This window comes from Pezoporus occidentalis, unplaced genomic scaffold (assembly GCF_034315485.1).
Source record: "Pezoporus occidentalis ecotype Australia unplaced genomic scaffold, CSIRO_AGI_Poc_V1 ctg128, whole genome shotgun sequence".
In the NCBI taxonomy this organism is placed as follows: Eukaryota; Metazoa; Chordata; class Aves; order Psittaciformes; family Psittacidae; genus Pezoporus; species Pezoporus occidentalis.
The window spans coordinates 689,754-709,230 of NW_026913082.1; the positions used below are offsets into that span (position 1 = coordinate 689,754).

Below are 19,477 nucleotides of genomic sequence, written 5' to 3' on the forward strand. Positions count from 1 at the left end.
CATTTTGTGGCCATGGTGCTTTTCAGCAAACCTCATTACATAGATCAACAAATCTCCTTCCTTTCAAGTTTGACAGTGTTAATGAAAAGCCAAAGTTGTGACAGTTCTGCATGCTGACTGTCTGAGCCTTGAACACAAGAGGGAAAACACGATGCCAGTTAACCATGGGAGCTGAAAACTGAGAGAGTAAATGCAGTCATTGTACTGAAGCAAGACAACTTGAAATTCTGTCCACAAAGCGGGTTGTTGCCCTCTTTGGGGACTAACTGTGGAAACTATTACCCTCTTGTTTTCCTTCTGTGTCTCCAGCATTGACGATTAGAAAGGAAATTACTAATTGCTTTTTAGGTAACTGGCAGTAGGAGGAAAACTGCAAGTCCCCAAACTTGTCTTGTGCCATGGTAGGTTTATGTCAACGGAGAGTGGGTCACCAGCATCGGAGAAGGAGGCAGCTTCGGGGAACTGGCATTGATCTATGGAACACCCCGGGCTGCCACCGTCAAGGCCAAAACAGATCTCAAGCTCTGGGGCATCGACAGAGACAGCTACAGACGCATTTTAATGGTAAGTTTATGGAGAAAGTCTTGTTTATAGAGTTTATATTTTTTACTTTCTTTTGTAGCACCAGCACTTCTGTGTTGAGAGTACATTGATGATAGAAGGTTGTATAGTGTGTGTTCCTGCATAAAAGAGAGAGGACATGACAATAACATTGGGTAACTAAATTGAGTGAACTGAAGGGAAAGGGGACAAGATTCAGCAGAAAGATGCTGAGTCAGAAATGCAATTGAATAACATTATGTGTAACTACTATATTTGAATCAAAATGTCAGGAGGCCTCTGTTACCCACTGAGGCTATGCAGATCTTCTCCTTATCATGGACCTCAAAATGTTTTTCAGCCCTACCCCTTGCCTTTGAAGTCTTTGTCTGAACTTGTATTACACTCTTCAAGGCAGGCAATACAAGGTAGATCCATCTCTCATATAAAAAAGTCTTGGTCTTTACATTAGCCAGTACATACCACACGTACTGTAGGATGGTAGCTGCTAATGATTCATTGCTCTGCTCCTTTCGAACTCCCTGATCTCTGCAGCAAAGCTCAACAGACCTGGGCACCTGGGGTGTGCACTAGGTTATGGATTTGTTTTTGTTTCTTGAGTCGTTAGTTTATAATGGAAACTTCATCAGATAATTAACTTTAGAAACATCATAACCTTTTTAATGAGTTTGCTTCCAGTGTCCATGTGCATGTCTTCCTTCTTCATAAAATATTCCTTTCATTTTGGTAGTTAATAGACATAACTCTTGTGTAAATCTTCTTTCTCAATAGGACTTGTCTCCAAAAGCTGCATTGTTTCATTCTGATCTGAAGGAAATTACACTGCTCTGAGAAAGATAAAGGATTGTGCATTTTGAAGTCATTTGTATTTCTAGTGCATATCATGGATAACATAAATAGCAGGAGAATTGAGTAGATTTTACACTTAAATGATTAGTTCTTAAGCAATAGAGTGTAAGAGTGATCTTTATGCTGTGTGATTGCTGGATGTTTGTATGAAGCATTGCTGGTTTTCACTCTTTATTTCATAGGTTGAGTTCTGTATCACATAAATGAACATCACACTGACATGTAGGAGAGTAAGCTGGATTGATTTTACTCCATCCCAAAATTTTCAGGTTGATTGCTCCAAGACAAAATACACCAAAGTGTACTGTCTTCTCTCTCTTGTGGATAAGCAGGATGAATAGTTTTGAATGCTTCCCAGTGCAGGGAAGCAGGCAGTAGTAACCGAGACCTTTCTGCAAGGTATTTCTTAAACAGAGAGTATGAGTATTTCCTAACAGACTTAAGAGACACACTCAGCTTATTTGTCCCATGTCCTGCACAGATGCAGTGGAGGGGTGTCTGTAATAACTAGTCTGATGAATGAACCTGCATGCTGCAAGGAAGAAACCCAAGGTATAAAAGAGAAGGAATGTAGGAGCCATAAATGTTGGGGCAAGACACATACTCCTTGTTTTTTTAAGCATAGCTTTTTACAGCTGCCTGTAACCTTGCTACTAAAGAATTGAAGGACAGATTCACAGTCATCATAGCCTAGAGGTAATTTCAGTTTTAAGCGTTGATGGAAATAGTGGCACCTAACATCATGCAATGCTGGGAGCTTTCAGGTTTGGTCATGTGTCCATTACCATCTGATAGCAGCCTTCAGAAGATGAATATTTGATGCAGAGACAGTATTTTACTAAAAGGACTTGAAGTCCCAAGTGGAAAAGACACTTTTTTTACTGCTAGCCTTAGCTATGCATACAACTTGAAAGTTATGGATATACTTCTGTTTCATTCTAGTGTAGTGCTAAGTGCTTTTCAAATGAATTACATATTCTCTGAACCAGTGATTGCTGTATCTTACCTAGCAAGCTGAGTTCCTGCAGTTGATGAGAGCTTTAACTTTACATGGAGGTGTTTTCTCTCCCTCTTGTGTTTTTTTACAGTTGAGGTCATTAAAAATTGGTGGTCTGTTGCATTACATTAGATACCCAGACAGTGTAATTGTAGCATTCTTCATACTTAGGAAATATTTCAGGTGGTATAGTGAATTAATTGCTTCAGGTATAGAAAATGTCTAATTTTAAGTGCTATCCACACTAAATGCAATTTACCTATCCAGACTCCATGAATTGTGTCATCTTTTCATATATTTGTAGGTGCAGCGTGGATGATTTCTTTGCTGTAGGTGAAATGAGACACCTGTCTTTGTGCATTCGTGTGAGGGCAGGTTACAGTGTCTCTCTGCACATTTCCTCAAGCCTAAGAATTAATTACATCATGTTTCAGTGGCTGCATTTCATACTTGAAGCTAACTCCACCATTACATGGCTGGTTTTGCTGTACTCAGTTTCAAGATGTAGTCGTAGCTGCCTTTCAAGTCACAGAAACATGGTTTCCTGACATTTAGCCACTAAGCTTATGCTTCTAGAAAGCTGCTAGATATTCTGGATGTAGAAAGGTTCTGCCTTTAAATAAGAGATATTAATGTTTAAGGTATCTTTTGAGATACATCATTTAAGATGGTTTTAAAATCAGTGAGTGAGGTTTTCTTTTTCATTTTCTGCTTGCAAATACTTTTGTCCAGGGGATCAGTGACTTCTTTCTTCCAAAGATATGGGTTGTTGTTTTCTTTTCTGTAGTGAGATAAAGCCCCTCCATAACCCAAGATGTTTTTTTCTTTCATCTACATTCCTTCCCGGCCATGACCAGCCCCATGTTTTTGTCAGTCTGGTGTTGAAATTTTATTCACATTGTAAATATTTATTTGCAAATCATACCTTCAGATTCACTCTTGCCAAAAAGATTTTATCCTGTTGTGAGCCACTTGACTCTCTACCTCATTTCTCCTTGCAGCCTCTGTTTTGCTTCTTTACTTTGCATTTAGTAATTTCTAGTTTCATGTCTGCTTAAGTGCCATTTTCCCCACATACATGTCCCATTGATCCTGACTGGTTTATGGTATGAATAAAATGCATCCCAGGAGGTTGGGAGTTTGTCTTCTTTTTTGTGGATGGACAAAGCCTGATGCAAAAAGTTCCTGCTGGCTTTTAGTTACACTTGTCATCCATTTATTATTTGGTTTGTCCCAAAGGAAGTTTGTTAAAACAGATATATTTCTTTATATTTCATTGTCGCAGCTTAGGTACCCTGATGGCTTGAAGGTTACATTCAAGTTTGTTTTAGCAGCTGTGATGATTGTAAATGTTGGAATAGTTTCTTTTGTCAGGATTTGCAGTGAAATGGCTTGGCTTTCTCTGGAGTCCTTGACAAATTATTATACCATGAAATTCATTGTACTAGATGGATTGCAAAAACCCACTCGAACATGTTCCCTTCCCAAGCACATTCACAAATTATCTGTCCATCTGTGTGTTCCATTTATTTCATTCAGTTATCTGTTCTGAGCTGCATGCTTTTCACTCTGTTGCAGATTTCTGTATGTGTGTGTTCTCTGTGCACACACACACACTTATGTATATATTCTATATTTATTTACTTACATTCCTCTGGGAGAGAGGCAAAGGAATTTTTGCCATAGGATTCTCATGTAATTCAGTTGGTGAAATGTTAACTGCTCTCTTCTTTGCAGTTGGGATTCAAGAGCATCATGGAGTGGGGAACATCACAGGGTATTACAATATTTGTATTCTAAATATAGCAAATACCACAAATACCAGAGCAGTAAATGTCTGTATCCCAACATCAGATTGAACCCCCTGACAATTCAGTTCCCAGACTGAGGAAATTTGAAGTATTAATTTCTTTTAATTTCTTCTTTAAGAAGGCTTGATTCGGAATGATTTAACTATCCTCTAGTTCCCATGGTCCAGGATACCTGGCTTTGAGATCAGAGTTGTATGGGATACAATACTTTTTGCCTATTTGGCAGACTTCTTCACAGAAATGAGTTACAATATTGGGATGTAAGTCATGACAAATCAAGTTAGTCAGTTAGTTCCTGATGTCATGCCTCATTTTCTTTATGCTATTTTGGCTTTGTTTTATCATCTTTTCACAACTTTGAACTTGAGAACAATTTCTTTAACAGGTGCCTTTTTCTATTCAAATAAAGTCAGAAGGACTTCATGTTGCATGTAGGTTGCATGGTGGCCAAAACATAAAGCCAATCCGAAGCCTGCAATCCATCCAACTTCTGTGTGATACAGCACCAGGATCTTGGCAATTTTGTTCTCATGGCCAGTATGCATGGTGACTCTTTCATGCGCCTGTAAGAATATACACCTAAAGCATCATTCAATATCAGGTTTATGCAGGGATTAAATGGGCTGGAGCACTTCAGGAGGCCATTCTGGCACCTCCTGCCAGGAGAACTTTTTTATTTGAAACTTAAGCCATGCTTTGCCTTTTGGTAGCCATTTGGCTTCTTAGAGAAGGTGGGGGTTTTTAGGAAGGACCTGGTCAATTCCACCTGTAAAATTGAAGCAAGAAAGAAGACATAAAGAGTGCTGGAGGTGCAAAGCAAAGAGGCAGGCAGAAGGGAGTAACATAGAGACTGGACTGGAGGAATGAGAAGAAAAACTGAAAGAAATCAGGGAAAGTGAAGAAGGGGCAGCTGGAAAAAAAGGCAACAGTCCTATTCAGCAAGACCTGTTACAATCTGTGGGGCATTCATTTTTCCTAGCCTGTGTATTGCTTAAGCTAAGCCTAGGGCTTGCTACGTTTTTAAGCGTCCCTAAAACTGGGTTTGAGCTCTTTTCTGTGTGGATTTGGCAAATGCAAGTGATCTTGTTTCTCCTTGGGACTGTTTCAGGGAGGAGCACTGCAACTTAGAATATTAACAAGTCTTCCTAGTTAGCGGAACCACTGTCTTTAAGAAGATGAGCTTGTGCATGACAGCTCAGAACCAGGGAGAAAGTGAACAAAGGAACAGGGGGAGAGGGAGAAGCAGCGACTATTGAAATAAGATATTAATAGGTTAGAAAAAGCAGAATTAATAAAGACTTTTTAAAACATGCCATCAAGAACCCTGCCAGTGCAGAATTATTCATGTACATTTACTATTGTTTTTATCTGGCTCAAGCAGTAAGAGTTCTACTGCTTCCCTTGGGAAAATCTTCTGCAAGAGAATAATTCCTACATAGGGAAAATATCTTTCATATTGAACTTAAATTAGATTTTCTTAATTTTCTCTTATTACTTTGAGTTATGTCAAGTTATGCTGTACCAAATTGCCTTCTCCTTCTGTCATCTGTCTGTAGATGATTATCGCTGTCTACTTAAAACCCTTGCAACAGTGCATGCCAGCTATGCAGATACCATACCTATGATCCTACTGTTGAGCTAACATCTACAGGCTGAATTTGTTTTGCTCCTTCCTTATCAGCCCTCGCCAAGTGTTTTAGCATTTTTCAGGCTTTGGTGTAGGAATACTTTTCTGGAGAAGAGGTACCAAAACAGAGTGTAGCATGTCAGGCACCATGACATCCGAGCCATGGAGATGAAGCCTCTGAACTTCATTCCTAGATAATGTCTGAGTGTACGACCAAAATAGCCTTGGCTGTATTCTTGTTGCAGTCTAATGCTGCAAAGGAGCTCTCATCTACTGTCTTTAACTCTCCTTCAGGTTTACAACTTTCCAGTCTTCTTCCTTTCATCAAACATCTGTGCTTTGGATTTTTCTTTTCCTTTGCATTTCTTAGCTGTATTTTCCAAGTGGAAGCTCATTCTGTTACTTTCTACTCCCATTTTTAATGTCTCCAAATTGTTTCTTGTATTTTCCTGTTCTGGCAAGCTTTCATACTATCTCCTATTCTGCAGATATTGTTACTGTCTGATTTGTTGTTGCTTCTAGAAGTTCCATGAAAATATTGCAAGAAAACAGACTTAGCACATGTCCCAGGACACATGTTGGTTGACAGTTCTGCAGAAGTGACTTGAAAGGTAGGAGTAGAGATTATGATGGTTTTCCTGCCTGTGGCCTCACAAGTTGGGTAAAGCAACTAGACCAAATAAAGCAAGTATAAAAAAGAAATAAGGAGTGAGAGGTGACATTATGCCTATGGGAAGGGATGAAAGGGGAATATTAGGGGACCAAGGAAGGTGGGAATTAGGCATGTTCTCCCTTTATTTCATGGGGAGGAAAAAATGATTAATACCAAGGAAATAAGCACATGCTTTGGTTGTTTATAAGAGTTCTGCTGTGTTGTTTTTAGCTTACATTAGTGTTCTCTCAAAATCTCTTCCTCTCATTCTGCTTGTGAAAGCTTTAGTAGGAAAACACACTGAAGTGAAAACAATGTTCATGAGAGTGAGCCAAGCTGCTACTTTCTGGAAGAGAAATTGGGGTATGCTTGTTCTATTGGGATCCAGCCTTGTCTGCTCTGAAAATGCAGAGAAAGTTTCTGTGCCTGCCTGGGCACCCATAGGTGAAGCTCTGCTGTCAGGTGGCTCATGCTGCCCTGGAGGCTGTTGTCTCCCTCCTTCAGGAGAGATGGAGGGTTGGATGGAGCCATCCTGCAGGTTGAGTCATGAGCCATCAGTTGGGTCACCTTGGGTTTCAGTACATGTGATGTGAAATGCGACTCCTAAGCCTCAACCACTAGTTCTTTCCTAGGCTCTTGTTCTCCCTTACCTTTGTGGTATTGTTCTGAGACATGACAGTGTAGCTATGCATTAAGTGGAGTCCCACTGAGGTTCTACTATCGCGATACAAAAGAAATGATAACAGCATATGTAATTAATTCTTTCCACTTCAGTTTTGCTTTTGCACTTGTCATGGTGGATTCTGTACCCATGCCCTAGCTTAGTTTAGCCAAGATGTAACACAACTGTTTTCCTGTAGGAGTGATGGGCTCTTGCTCTCTGGGCCAGGCGGGATGCCTGCAGTTCCTGCCTTCCTGGGTCTTGTCTGCATCTCTAAATACTCAGAGTTGTGGTCAGGTGTCACTTACGGCTACTGATTACTGCTTCTTAAAATTCATCTGTATCCGCAAGTCATTTAAAAAGCATTTTCCACATCTGTCCTTGGCTGCCCCAGCCCATCAAACTAAACCACCGGTCTGGTTTTCCACAGCTGTCAATTTTGCTGGTCTCGTTTCCACTTGATTGCAGGGAGGAAAGCAACAACTGCACAGTGTCCGGTTTTCCATGCTCTGTCTTGCAGCAAGCTGTCAGGATCTGGCATGGTTTGCACAGCCTCCTCCGTTTGAACTTCTTGGGTGTGTTTTTATTTCTGGCACTTCAAATGCTTTTCGAGGCTCCTGAGGTTGAGAACCAGGTTTGTCAGACAGAGAGGTCAGAGAAGGGTTACCGATGCTATCACTGAGGGGAGAACTGTCATCACCAGGGTCGGAAATTATGAATGGGGTGTTGAGGAGGAGACCTTGGTAGTGAGTGCTGCTGCTGCTGATGCAGAGATACTTGGAAAGAGTGGCAGCTCTTGAAGGTGCTGTTGCTGTTTCAGAGCAGGGATGGCCCCAGGAGAGGGATGCAAGGAGGAGTTGTTCCAGAAGAGAGCATCCAGCAGCTTCTGTTGGTGCTGAAGTCAGAAGCTGGAGCAAAGCCTGTTGATATTGTTGGAAAGATTCACTTTGCTTTGGTGGTCGTTGGATCAAGTTGCACCTGCACAGTGTGTGTAGGAAGAGGGATGATGTCTAATTCTTAGTTACAGCATTGCACTTGAATACACCAGTCTTTCCCATTTTCATACTGAGAGTATTTCTGTATGCTTTCACAGTGGAGAGTGAAATATTTCTTCTTTTCCTTCCTCTATCCCCACTTCCTGTGTCTGCTTTCCAGCACCTACAGTGCTCAAGTGGAGGAGGAATAGTGAAGTGTCTCTCTATGGTAGACATTTGCTTCTGTCAAACATAGTCTTTTCTGCCCAGGCTAAGAGCAAATGCAATCTTTATTTCCCCTTTCTTCAGAAGATGAATGTATCATCTTTGTGCTGTACTCCTCCCTTGTAGATCTGACTAGCAGGCACCAGGCAGCCTTCAGCATCCATAGGGACTCTACCCGGGGAGAAACTATGCGGCCTGTCATGTAACAGTGTGGAATAAACTGCATGGTACCAAGGAAAACTCTGGAGTTCCTCTTTGGTACCTGGGAAGGTTTTGTCTTCAAGTCATTTGTGTCATTGCAGAAGGAGCTAAGGATGAATTATTTTTACGTTGGTAAAACTGCTTAGTATTTATTAATACCTGGATAGCCTTCAAAAATGCATGCTGGAATGGCTACTTATGGTTTCTGTCTATGGTGCTCAAACACTATGTAAGCAGAAGGTATCTCAGTAATTTATCACACAATAAAATCTTAGTAGAGCGGGAATGACTGTACTGGTAGCTGCATATACACTGATGGATTGTCTGCTCCAAAATGCTTAAATCTTGTTAAAATAATACTATGAATAGGTTGCTCGACAGTTACAATACATGTAACACTATTCAGAATATAAACCAGGCTTACAGATAAAGGCTCTTAGCATTAAAGAGGTTTTAACCTAAAAGAATGGGACCCATGAGGGGGACATTTTAAGTTTTATCCTACTTTGTCATCATAATTCCCTTCTAGCAGGGCCTCACTGGCAACAGGATACATATTGAATTAGCTAAACAGTTAATTGATGAAGCTCTAGCTTTAAAATGAGTGCCTGTAAATAATGGATACAGTTAATCCACGGTGTCCAGTAACACCAGTGAAGACAGTGAAATTACACCAGCATTGAATTTGATTCCTTCTGTCTTTGCTTATCAGCAATTCAACTTGCCCAGACATTTTATGGGGAAACATTTGCCTTAGGCTGTTTATACTGGCTATGCTTTAGATTTGGAAAGGGAGGGAAAAAAAAGAGCAGCTGTAGGAAGAAATCACAAAAATACTTTGTGTAATTCTACCTCCTTTTTCTCTCTCTTTTAATAACAGGGCAGCACACTGAGAAAGCGGAAGATGTATGAAGAATTCCTGAGCAAGGTCTCCATTTTGGGTCAGTTGCCCTTTGGACTTGCCTGTTAGTTCCTGTGTTATACATGTTGGCAGAATGAGTTTTGGTCTTTGATTGCACGATGAAAGCAATGGTGGTCAAACAGAAGGTCTCGTGGTTGCGACGTTTCAGAGGGAATAAAAGTGTAAAGGGTCCTTTTTAGAACTTGTTTTTCTTGTTCTCTAATAGACACTGAACATGTCCTGGAGTAACGGTTGGACTTGATGATCTTAAAGGTCTTTTCCAGCCTGTCTGTTTCTGTGATTCTGTGTGTTTGAAGGACAGACCTTTCCTTAAATATGGGAGCAGGCATGCACTGGTAACCTTTTGGTAGCTGCTGTTGCAGTAAAGATCATATGGATGGAGGAGAAAGCAGTGCAGAGATATGAATTTGTCATAAAGTCTAGTTACATCCTCCCAGGTGACAGGTAAGCTGTTTTTCCTGCAAGAATACTGTATTTGTGTGCACTGAACAAAGTAACCTTACAAATCAAAATGGACTGCTTTTTTTTTTTCCTTCTTCGTATTTTACAGCCCCTGTCTCACATTCTTAAAACATCTGTTTAGCTTCTTGGGCTTGGATTTTGTTTCCCTTTGATTAATGTGATAGCCACGAAATTTGGACATGTTCTTGATGGCCTTCAGTAGGAAAAACAACAAACCCATAATGCCTGACCAATCAATCACAGTTAGGAGAACAAAAGCTTCTCATAAGGAGGACAGTGTTAGACAGGACAATGAAATGCTGGTTCTGGAGGAGAAACATCATCTTTCTGCAGGGGCTATTTTGAAAAAAACAGTTCAGGATTCATTTGCTATCTGAAGTATTTATATTTCTACTTAAGCAATTTCCTTTTCTTGTTTATGGTATTCATTTACCATTTAAGATGAGGTACCTGAAATATGAGAGTGTCTTAGTGGAAATATACTTGAACTTCTGAGAGGTGCAGTCCATGAAATCTTCAGTTATATTTGTGTGCTTAAAGTAAGTATGTTGCTCCCTTATTAATGAAGTTTTCATCATTTAAACACCTTCTTTTATGCTCAATTTAAATCTTCCTAAATTAAGAGTACAAATTATGCCAAATTACAATGGGTATTTAAAGAAAAAAGGATCTCTGCACCTGCACTAATGAGGAGCAATTACAACAATGAGACATCTCAAAACAGTTTCAGAGTAGAAAGGTTATTCAGAGATGCGCTTCCTTAAACATGTGGTTTGCAATGTAATTATATCTTCGTTTCTAGTATGGCTTTTGAGTCATAGTAAAAAAAAGAGGAAAGACTTCAAGATTTGAACCTCTTTTAAGGATGGAAAAGCAGTGGACAAAATGACATATCATTTCAGGAACATGGAGAATTTAGGTGAAATGTGTAAGGATCTATTGCGCATGTCTAAAAAGTAGATGACACCTGGGAAACAGAAAGGTATTTTAGAAATCTCAACACAGCACTGAGAAGTCCACTTCAGTTCATGCCTTAATGTGGACAGAACTCAGTGATTTCTTGGTGGAAAAACCTCTGCCTGCTTCTTATCTATACATTTTCAAGGCCTGTCTGATGTCTGTAACTACCCATACAATTGTAAGAGTAATTTTTTTTAATAATCTAAGGATTTTTTTAGATTATCAGTAGCTGCTCTTAGTATATCAAACAAAGTATGAGAAAACTAATGGTTAAAAATCTTTCTTCTGGAGTTTAATTAAATGTAAAGCCAAGAATTGATAGGTACAACTTGGAAATTGCAAAAAAAAGCATAGAGTCTGCTTCATTTGATGCTTAATTCTCCAACTAAAACATTTGCAGTTTTATATTCTGTACAATATTCTGTATAATGCTCTGTTGCTCATTAACCAATGTATCTGTAGTGGTACAATTCCCTTATGCAAAAGAGGGACACTTTGTGACTGGATCTAGAATTAGCTCTGAATTTTTCATAAAGCCAACTGAAGAAGAAGTTTCAAGAGACTTTTTCTTTTCATTGTTAATTACATAGGGTTTTTTTTTCTTTGTTTTTTTTTAATGAAAAAGCCTGCTCTAGTCTGCATGAAAGAGTTTTATGCTTATTTTTAGTTGAACAGAGCACTTTTTGAATGTTGCATTGATAATATGGGCTTGGTCTTTGACATTAACGCTTCTGCACCAAAGGTCACAAATGCACCAGGAAAGTGCATTAGTTAGGTGGGGAAAATGCTAGGAATAATAATTTCCCTAAAAGCAACAGAAAGTGGCATAAAACCATGAGACGTATGTGTGTTAGGCAACTCAAAACTTAACCTTTGGTGCACTGCGTACTTTGATCTGATTTTGCTACCAGACTCAGTGTGTAGTTCTAAGCTCAACCAAAAGGCATTTTAACTTAGAAAGACCAACTCTTTCACCCTCAGACACTACTTCTAAGCAATTTTTTTGACAAACTGGGGAAATGAGATTCTAAGAGAACAGCCCAGAATCTAATCCTGGTGTCGGAAGCCGTGTCTTAACGTACATTAGTTCAATAATTCATAATAAGAATTTATAAGAACCACCAGAGCTCTAGTACATGAATTTTAGCCCCACTTTTTGAGGCAGTGAAGGTTATATCATTGTATCATCTGTTTCTTTTAATAACTTTTAAACCTGTCACTTCTTTCAGTCAAATCTGATAAAAGTATAGAAGTTCAAGTATAATTCGTTGACTTGAATTCTCATGCAAATGAGTAGAGGAGAAAGACGTCGGTTGGCCCTCTCCTCTCTCCAAAGGCAGGACAGGTAAAATCCATCCCTTAGCAGACGCCGGAGGAGGAAGGCAGTGGGAGAGTGAGCAGCCCTGAAGGCTGCTGTCTTTTGCAGGCTTTCTTTTGCTGTGTAGGTATCACAGGGATTATGGCTCCTGCAGCTGCATGATAAGGACCCCATGCATGGGAAGCAGGCTGTGTCCATTACTCATAAAACAGACCAGTATTTTTTTCTTATTAAAGTTTACTTTGAAGTTTTGTAACATCTCTCTCTAAGTGGAGGAATGAAAAGAAAAACTTTGTAAACCATCCTGCTGGCAAATGAAACAGGAGTGCCGCTTCAGTCATCCATGTGATCCTCGGTCTTACTGCCACCCTTGCTACCAGGGTCTTGTCTGTGGCTTCAGTGGTGCATGGTCACACCCTTGGGGAAGAGTCATCTTTTCGATTCACACTTTCACATCACTTATCTAGCAGGCCATCAGTAACAGGCTGAGTGCAACCCTGAGAAAGAGACAGCAGGACTTGTTCTGACATCTAGTGTGAGATGTGGCAAGAGAATGTATCACTGATATCTCCAAACAGCTCCTAGGCTACTCCAATCCACTGCAGCACCAGGGCGGTGCAGATCTGATTGCTGGCATAGGGAACTGGAGCCAACTTTTCGTGTCCAACTTTCAAGATTATTATCTGTGTGATTACTAAAGTCTAAGACACAGAGAATAAATACATTCATGTTTCCCAACTGGAGGTTCGTGCAGAGTGCCTGGATGAAAGAAATGTTTCTTTTATAACAGAACCAGGCACAGCAGAGCTGTCAGTTTGATACAAATCATCAACCAAAGTTAGAGTCTCTTATAATAAAGCTTTATGATCTTCAATATTTTAGAGTCCCTGGACAAATGGGAGCGGCTGACAGTGGCTGATGCTCTGGAACCTGTCCAGTTTGAAGATGGGGAAAAAATTGTTGTGCAAGGAGAGCCCGGTGATGACTTCTTCATTATTACAGAGGTAAGACTGGAATCCTGATAAGCTCTGTCATTTCCTCATGAAGAGCAAGACTGTATTAAAAGATATATGGGTTTGGTTTAATTTCTTCCTTTAGCATAAATCTGAACTAACTCCATGCAAGCAGGAGGATGACTTAAAATTCAAATCAATTCAGACACCAGTTCCATGGAAATTTCTTAAGTGGAAGGATCCCTAATTTCCAATAAATTGAAGATGCAGAGGAATTTTCAGTTGTGTCTAGTGTCTTTACTGTTTGAAGGTTTGGTTTCTACATGAGATTTTTCTCATTGCAAATTGCCAATACTTCAAACAGGCTGACCAGCCATGCAGTGCACTGATCATTGTTCCCAAAGGGACTTGCAGGAGAAATTACAAATGAACGTCTGTAAACTGGAGCAGGAGACCTGATCTGAAATCTGAAATGGATAATTTGTTCTTTGTTTTGCCTTAAACTTAGTCCAAATGGCTGAGCCATTTTCTTATTTACTCTCACTCAGGCAGACAGATCTGTCAGGCAGCTGAAAATGCTGACATCTTTTTGGGAGATTATCTGACACTTCACTTCCACCATCTCACTTCTGCAAACAGATGCTGACGGGGTTTTTCCTCCCTCTCTGCATAAATATTTGGATCCTTGGTATTTCATGCAAATACTTAGGTGCTGTGATATAACAAGTTATAAAAAGATAAAGAGACTCAGCCTAAGAATAACAAGGCAGCATTAGGATATGACTGTGTATGTGTTGAAGTAGGAGCTTTTCAGTTCCAGCTGTGAGTGTTCATACACAAATATATAGCCTGGGAATGACCAACATATGGCTGTGTGGTGACAGTTCAAGTGCACATGCCAGGCCAGATGTTACATGACCAGCAACAAGGAGGTGGTGGCACAGGAGTTAAGAGGTAATCTGAATCCCTCACTGTGGGAGAAGGCGGGTCAGATTGGTTTAAGAAGTTGATATGGTTTGTTGCCTTGGAATCCCGTTGTATGTACGCAGAATACATCTCTGGCTCCATCAGGCAACTGTATTTTGATGTGATTTAGGAGGAAAAAGACCCTGCCCCACTCAGGTGATAAAGGGCTTGTACAGTGCCAATTCCAGATGGTTTAGAGGACAGAAGGTTTTTCTTTGCTTGTTCCTTATCTGTGTTTTTTTGGACGGGTGCCTCTATCCAAGACAGCCAAAACTGAGTTTATAATATCTGACACTTAAAATTCCATCCTTCTTTCCTTGAGTGTTGGAAATATGTATTTGATTTATGAACAAAGAGTTTCCCTTGTGATGCTCACAAAATTGTTAGTGCAAATAATTGCACCTGTATACCACACAAGTAAGGAACTTTAACTATGTGATGAGCAGTGTCCCTTCAAAACAAGTGTCAGAATACAAGAGGCTAGATATTAGATAGGGAATTTGTTTTATTAGCAAGATATTTAGTATATGAGAAAAATATAGGACATAAACTCTTTTTATTTTTTCCTCCAGAAATAATGGATTTTTATTTCTACTAGTGTTATTGAATGTGCTGTTATTCTTTGCAGCAGCATGAGACTAGGAAAACCTAATTTTCTTAGCCATCAAATCCCATGTGGAAAATTGGCAGCTTGCTTAAGAATAACCAAGGGCCCTTATATTCCCCCCTTCATGGAACAGCTGGTAAGACTTGAATGGGTACAAAAGTATTAACACTGCATACTGCATAATCATAAAGTATCTGCTCACCTCACCCACTATAAATCTAACATAGCTTCTCACTTTGGAAATTGCCTGTATTTTTCTACATTAAAGAATGAACACTCAATAACTATTTCTTGTGCTGCACTAGTATTTCTGCCTTTTCACACATACTTTAGGCTTTGTATTTTAAACTTGATTTCATGGGAGTTTACATCTTTGATGTTAAACTTTTCTGCAGGAGAGTTGATGTGAGCCGCCAGGAACACATTACTCTACAAACTGGTTAAAAGTAGTTTTGGCTGGTTTGTTGCCACAATATGTTGAAAAGTCATTAGCTTCCTTCATATATTTTTTGATGTTTATGGCCTTACTATCCAAAACTAGAAATGCAGCCAATTTGTTTGGCTGCTGTATATGCAAAAACCATTTCATGTATCACCAGAATGCAGTCTCCTTCAGAGCACAGTATGTTCAGTAGTACAAAGCTAAACTTTGCCACACTATTTTTGGACAAGGTACTAATTTATTATAAACCACAGTCATTCGTGGCATGCCTTAGACAAATCAGTTACCAATTTACAAAGCTTTGATGCACCAGCATCAGAGATACTGGTTCCAAGTGGGATCTTATGACTCCTACCATAAAAGTTTCTCTAAGACACCCGGGACTCACACATGGATTTTAAATTTCTAGCACAGATTTTTATGAACTTCATCAATTAATTGTTCATTTCTGGTTAGCTTGCAATGCTGCCTTCCTCTGTGATACTACTTTGGGATGTGATCTTTTAAGTATATTGGTCCTGCAGAGCTTGCACTTATAGCCTGTGAGAAAGTTGGCACCTTCAGGATTTGCAGGCTGAAGAGCAGCCATGAAACCCTTTTGAAAGGGAGTCTTCAGCCTCAGTGATGGTCAGAACAGCAATTCCTGCTTTAAACCAGGAATGTCATCCTAGTTAGTATGGACAAGCATGTTTAGTCTCCCACTTCTGTCAAGCAAGCATGTTCATATTTTCTGCATTTTTCCTAAGTGTAACCTATTCTCATGGCTTTCTGTCCACCATCTTATCTCCAATTGCACAGATCATAGTAGGGTGCAGGTTATTTGAGGTGCAGGCTGTGTGTGTGAAAATGCCACAGGGCTCTGTGGAGAGGAAGGCTGCAGCAGGAGCTCAGGCAAATTATTAGAATAACAGAAAATGTGCACAGGGAAGAGTCATAGGAAACCAGGGGTTTTTAAGTTCACTGCTCACAAAGCTGTTCATGGTTCATTTTTTGTTAAAAAGTCTGATGAGAAAAGTATTATTCTGAGATTCCAAGACAGCTACAGTTTTTCTGCCATTTTAAATCTTCACAGGCACCAGTAAGATGTTTGCTTGCAGTAGGTCGGGTGCTTTTCCATTCAAATCTTAAACAGCCTTCAACAAGATTTAGTTTTAAAATTTAAAGGCTGTGATTTTTTCCAGAGATAGAATTATTTTAATGTTTATACCATATTCCTTAATTTGAAGATAGGATCAGAAGTGAATGTCTGCTTACAAAAGCAAAGTAACCACTTCTGTGAGATTGATTTACTGCACTTGAAACTGGCAATTAAAAGGGGGGAAAAACAAAAAAGAAGCAGCCCTGTAGTTTCTGTATTTTCAGCTCTTTCCAGGTCTTATTTTCCCACTATGGTTTTCACACAACAAACTTGGGCTTTCCCAGACCAGACAGATGTGGAATGTATCTGTTGGATTCCAAGGTCATGGAATTATCCCATATGAGATTCCTGGCACAGAGGTGAAAAACTTCAAGCACCATGAAACAATTGTTGCCATAAAGAATTACATTTTGGCAAGCGTAAATCATAACAGATGTACAGTTTCTAACAAATAAATTTGCAGTTGTATTGTACGCTGCCACACTGTGTACCCAGGAGTAGGGAGGATTTATGCATCTGACTTCAGATAACGCAAATATTTTTAGCTAGCATTTTAAAGTGGTAGCTTGCAAAGGCACGTGAGCTTTGTGGAGTTAAATATCCCAGCAAATGGAAGTCTTTTTAAATGAAATGCCAGTTGAACGGGGGCTGATTTTATTCCCAACTCGTGCTTTGCCACTGACTTCAGCTCCAACAGTAGTTCAAGCTAGTGTAGTAGTGCTCTGAAACTGGAAAGTAATGAGAGTTTTGCTGTTGTCTAGGTTACTGAGACAGGTAGTGATAATAGTATTAAAAATAGCGGTTATGATCATGTACCGCTCTTTTAAGTTCAGCTTCGAACTTGGCTGGGTGGCACAGTACCTTGAAGTCCATAATGCAGCTGCCAAAAATGCAGGGACCTGCACCATCAAGTGCCCTGCTGGGTTTTCCAGCTCCCACCCCTCCCCATGTCAGACCGTTTGGATCTACTTGTCATGACCCAGCACTGTATACAGCACGCGGATATTGTCACGGGACTCCACTGACTGTGCTCAGGAAGTCTTCTAATCTCAGCTGCATACTGAGAGCTTGCTGAACTGCTGCCATATGGTCGTAATACTCCATAAAGTTTGACATGGCTTAAGAAAAATGCCTGCACAGACACAAACGTACGCAGGTGTAGGAGAAGAGAACAGCAGAAGGTTTATAATAGTGCCACACTGCACCTGAAGAGTACAGCTTGTAACTGTCCTTTAAATGTTCTCTCCGTAGCCTATCATCTCCTTGGAGGACAGGTTGATTTAAGTGGTGCAGAAAGCAACGAAATAAAACTGCATGAGGAGTAAAACATCTCCAATTAATAGTTGGTTGAGCTGCCCAGCGATAGCATGCAGCAGCAGCCTAAAAATAAAACACCTAAAAATAGAAGATAATTCACAGGAGAAAATTCAAGGAGAAATGGACCCATAGTTTCACATTAGATTTTTGTTTTTAACTTTAAAAACTAGTATATTTAATCACAGATTAGTGCTAAGTTACAGGGGGTAGTTGCGCCCTTCACTGCAACTCCTTTGTGAAAAGCTCTTCAGAATAGCTGGGGTGTTGTGTTCTTTGTTATTATCCTGCTGGTTAGAAAGGAGGCAGAGTCAGAGCATCTGATTTTCAGTCTCATCTGTATTATCAGTCTAGTCTGTGGACAAAACATTACCCTCTGTTTCCCCGTCAGTGAGAATAATCCTACTGACACTTCATCAAGGTGAGCAAAATCTTAATGGGATAAGGCATAAAGTATCCATCAGTACTGAAATCAGGCAATGGGTATAGCAAAACTGACAAGAGAAAAATATATCATTGATAGTACAGAAATCCTTTCACAATTGATACGTGGAGCTGCCTCATTGACAGAAATGAATCCAATTAATTGATAATAAGTATTTGTCCAGCACTACTCTTGGCAGATCACATTGAAAACAGTCTTGCAGTCCTCAGGGGGCTGCTAGCTTTCATGCTGCTGTTGACGTTTCAAGTCAGGGCCACAAACTGGCTCTGGTCTGGGCAGGATCCGCTGCGAGTTCTTGCTGAGAGCATACTTGAGATACTGTCCTGTAGGTGAAATCAGTGTTTCCAGCCTTGCTGACACTCTTGGCACGCTGTGGAGTGTCTCTGCACAAATGCAGTTCAAAGCCTTGTTAGGTGGAACAGTGTTTGTAAACTCTTCCTACCATGGTAACATGCCCCAACAGAGGAAGGGCCTTAGTCTGACTCGGAAGGGCACTCTGTTCTTCACAGAATTGGGCCTTTTTATAGGAAAAGTCGACTAGAGTCTTAAATTGCACAAGCATCTGAAGATTTATGATTTAAAAGCTCCTTAAGAAGGAAAAGAAAAAAGCAAAATAATAGCCCAATTGTTTCCTGCTCTAAATTGTTGCTCTTTGACTTTCTAACCTAAGAGAGACCCCTTTGGCACCTACCCCTGCGACAGGCAGGGGAACTACAAAGTAAACTTCTTCCGTATGGTTAATGAAGTCACTGCCTTAGGCACACTCTGCTATCACACCTGATAATCTCTTTAAAAACACAGTGTGATTAATAATTAATTAGGAAGATGAATGTTGTCTAGAAAAGGAGTTTCAAAGGCTGCAATCTGAACTACTTAGTGTTACTGTGATTTTGTTGATACCAAAAATGTTTGTCAAAGGCAGTCTACAGCGACTCCTAATATACCTAATAAACAACATACACCGAATAACATAACTAGCAGTCACTAAGGGCTCTGAACTTGGCTTATTTTAACTGCAGAGACATTGTTTCCTGTAGAGCTCTTACAGGAAAGGTACATTCAATTTTTGATACCACCTAGTTGTGCTGAAGAAATAGCCTTTCCATTGACTCTGCTACAAAGTTCATCTGTGGTCAGGATGTCATTTTTAATGGCCAGCTGACATCAAAGATTGGAAGTTAGGTGAATGATTGGGTCCCATCCTGGCTAGAGATGGAGGTGAAGTGTTTTGCTGAGTGTTTTGCTGTGTTAGCCCCATCTCCCTAGTTGAGATCTTGTTAAACTCAGAATAACTTTGACTTCTATGGGCAATGGATCAGGCTGCCTACACATGCAATATCCATGTGTGTATCTTGAACACATCCTTATCTCTCCCATCAGAAAGGGACAGTG

At 40.0% G+C, this 19,477-nt stretch overlaps 1 protein-coding gene across 4 annotated transcripts in view; it reads left to right on the forward strand.

The window, feature by feature from the left end:
* Positions 1 to 19,477, forward strand: part of PRKAR1B (protein kinase cAMP-dependent type I regulatory subunit beta) — a 101,470-nt gene that overhangs the window by 69,807 nt on the left and 12,186 nt on the right. For all 4 annotated transcript variants that reach the window (XM_062607985.1, XM_062607988.1, XM_062607987.1 and 1 more), the window contains exons 7-9: positions 406 to 564; positions 9,439 to 9,499; positions 13,103 to 13,224. In XM_062607985.1, the coding sequence (XP_062463969.1) occupies positions 406 to 564; positions 9,439 to 9,499; positions 13,103 to 13,224 (342 nt within the window). The remainder of the gene's footprint in view (positions 1 to 405; positions 565 to 9,438; positions 9,500 to 13,102; positions 13,225 to 19,477) is intronic.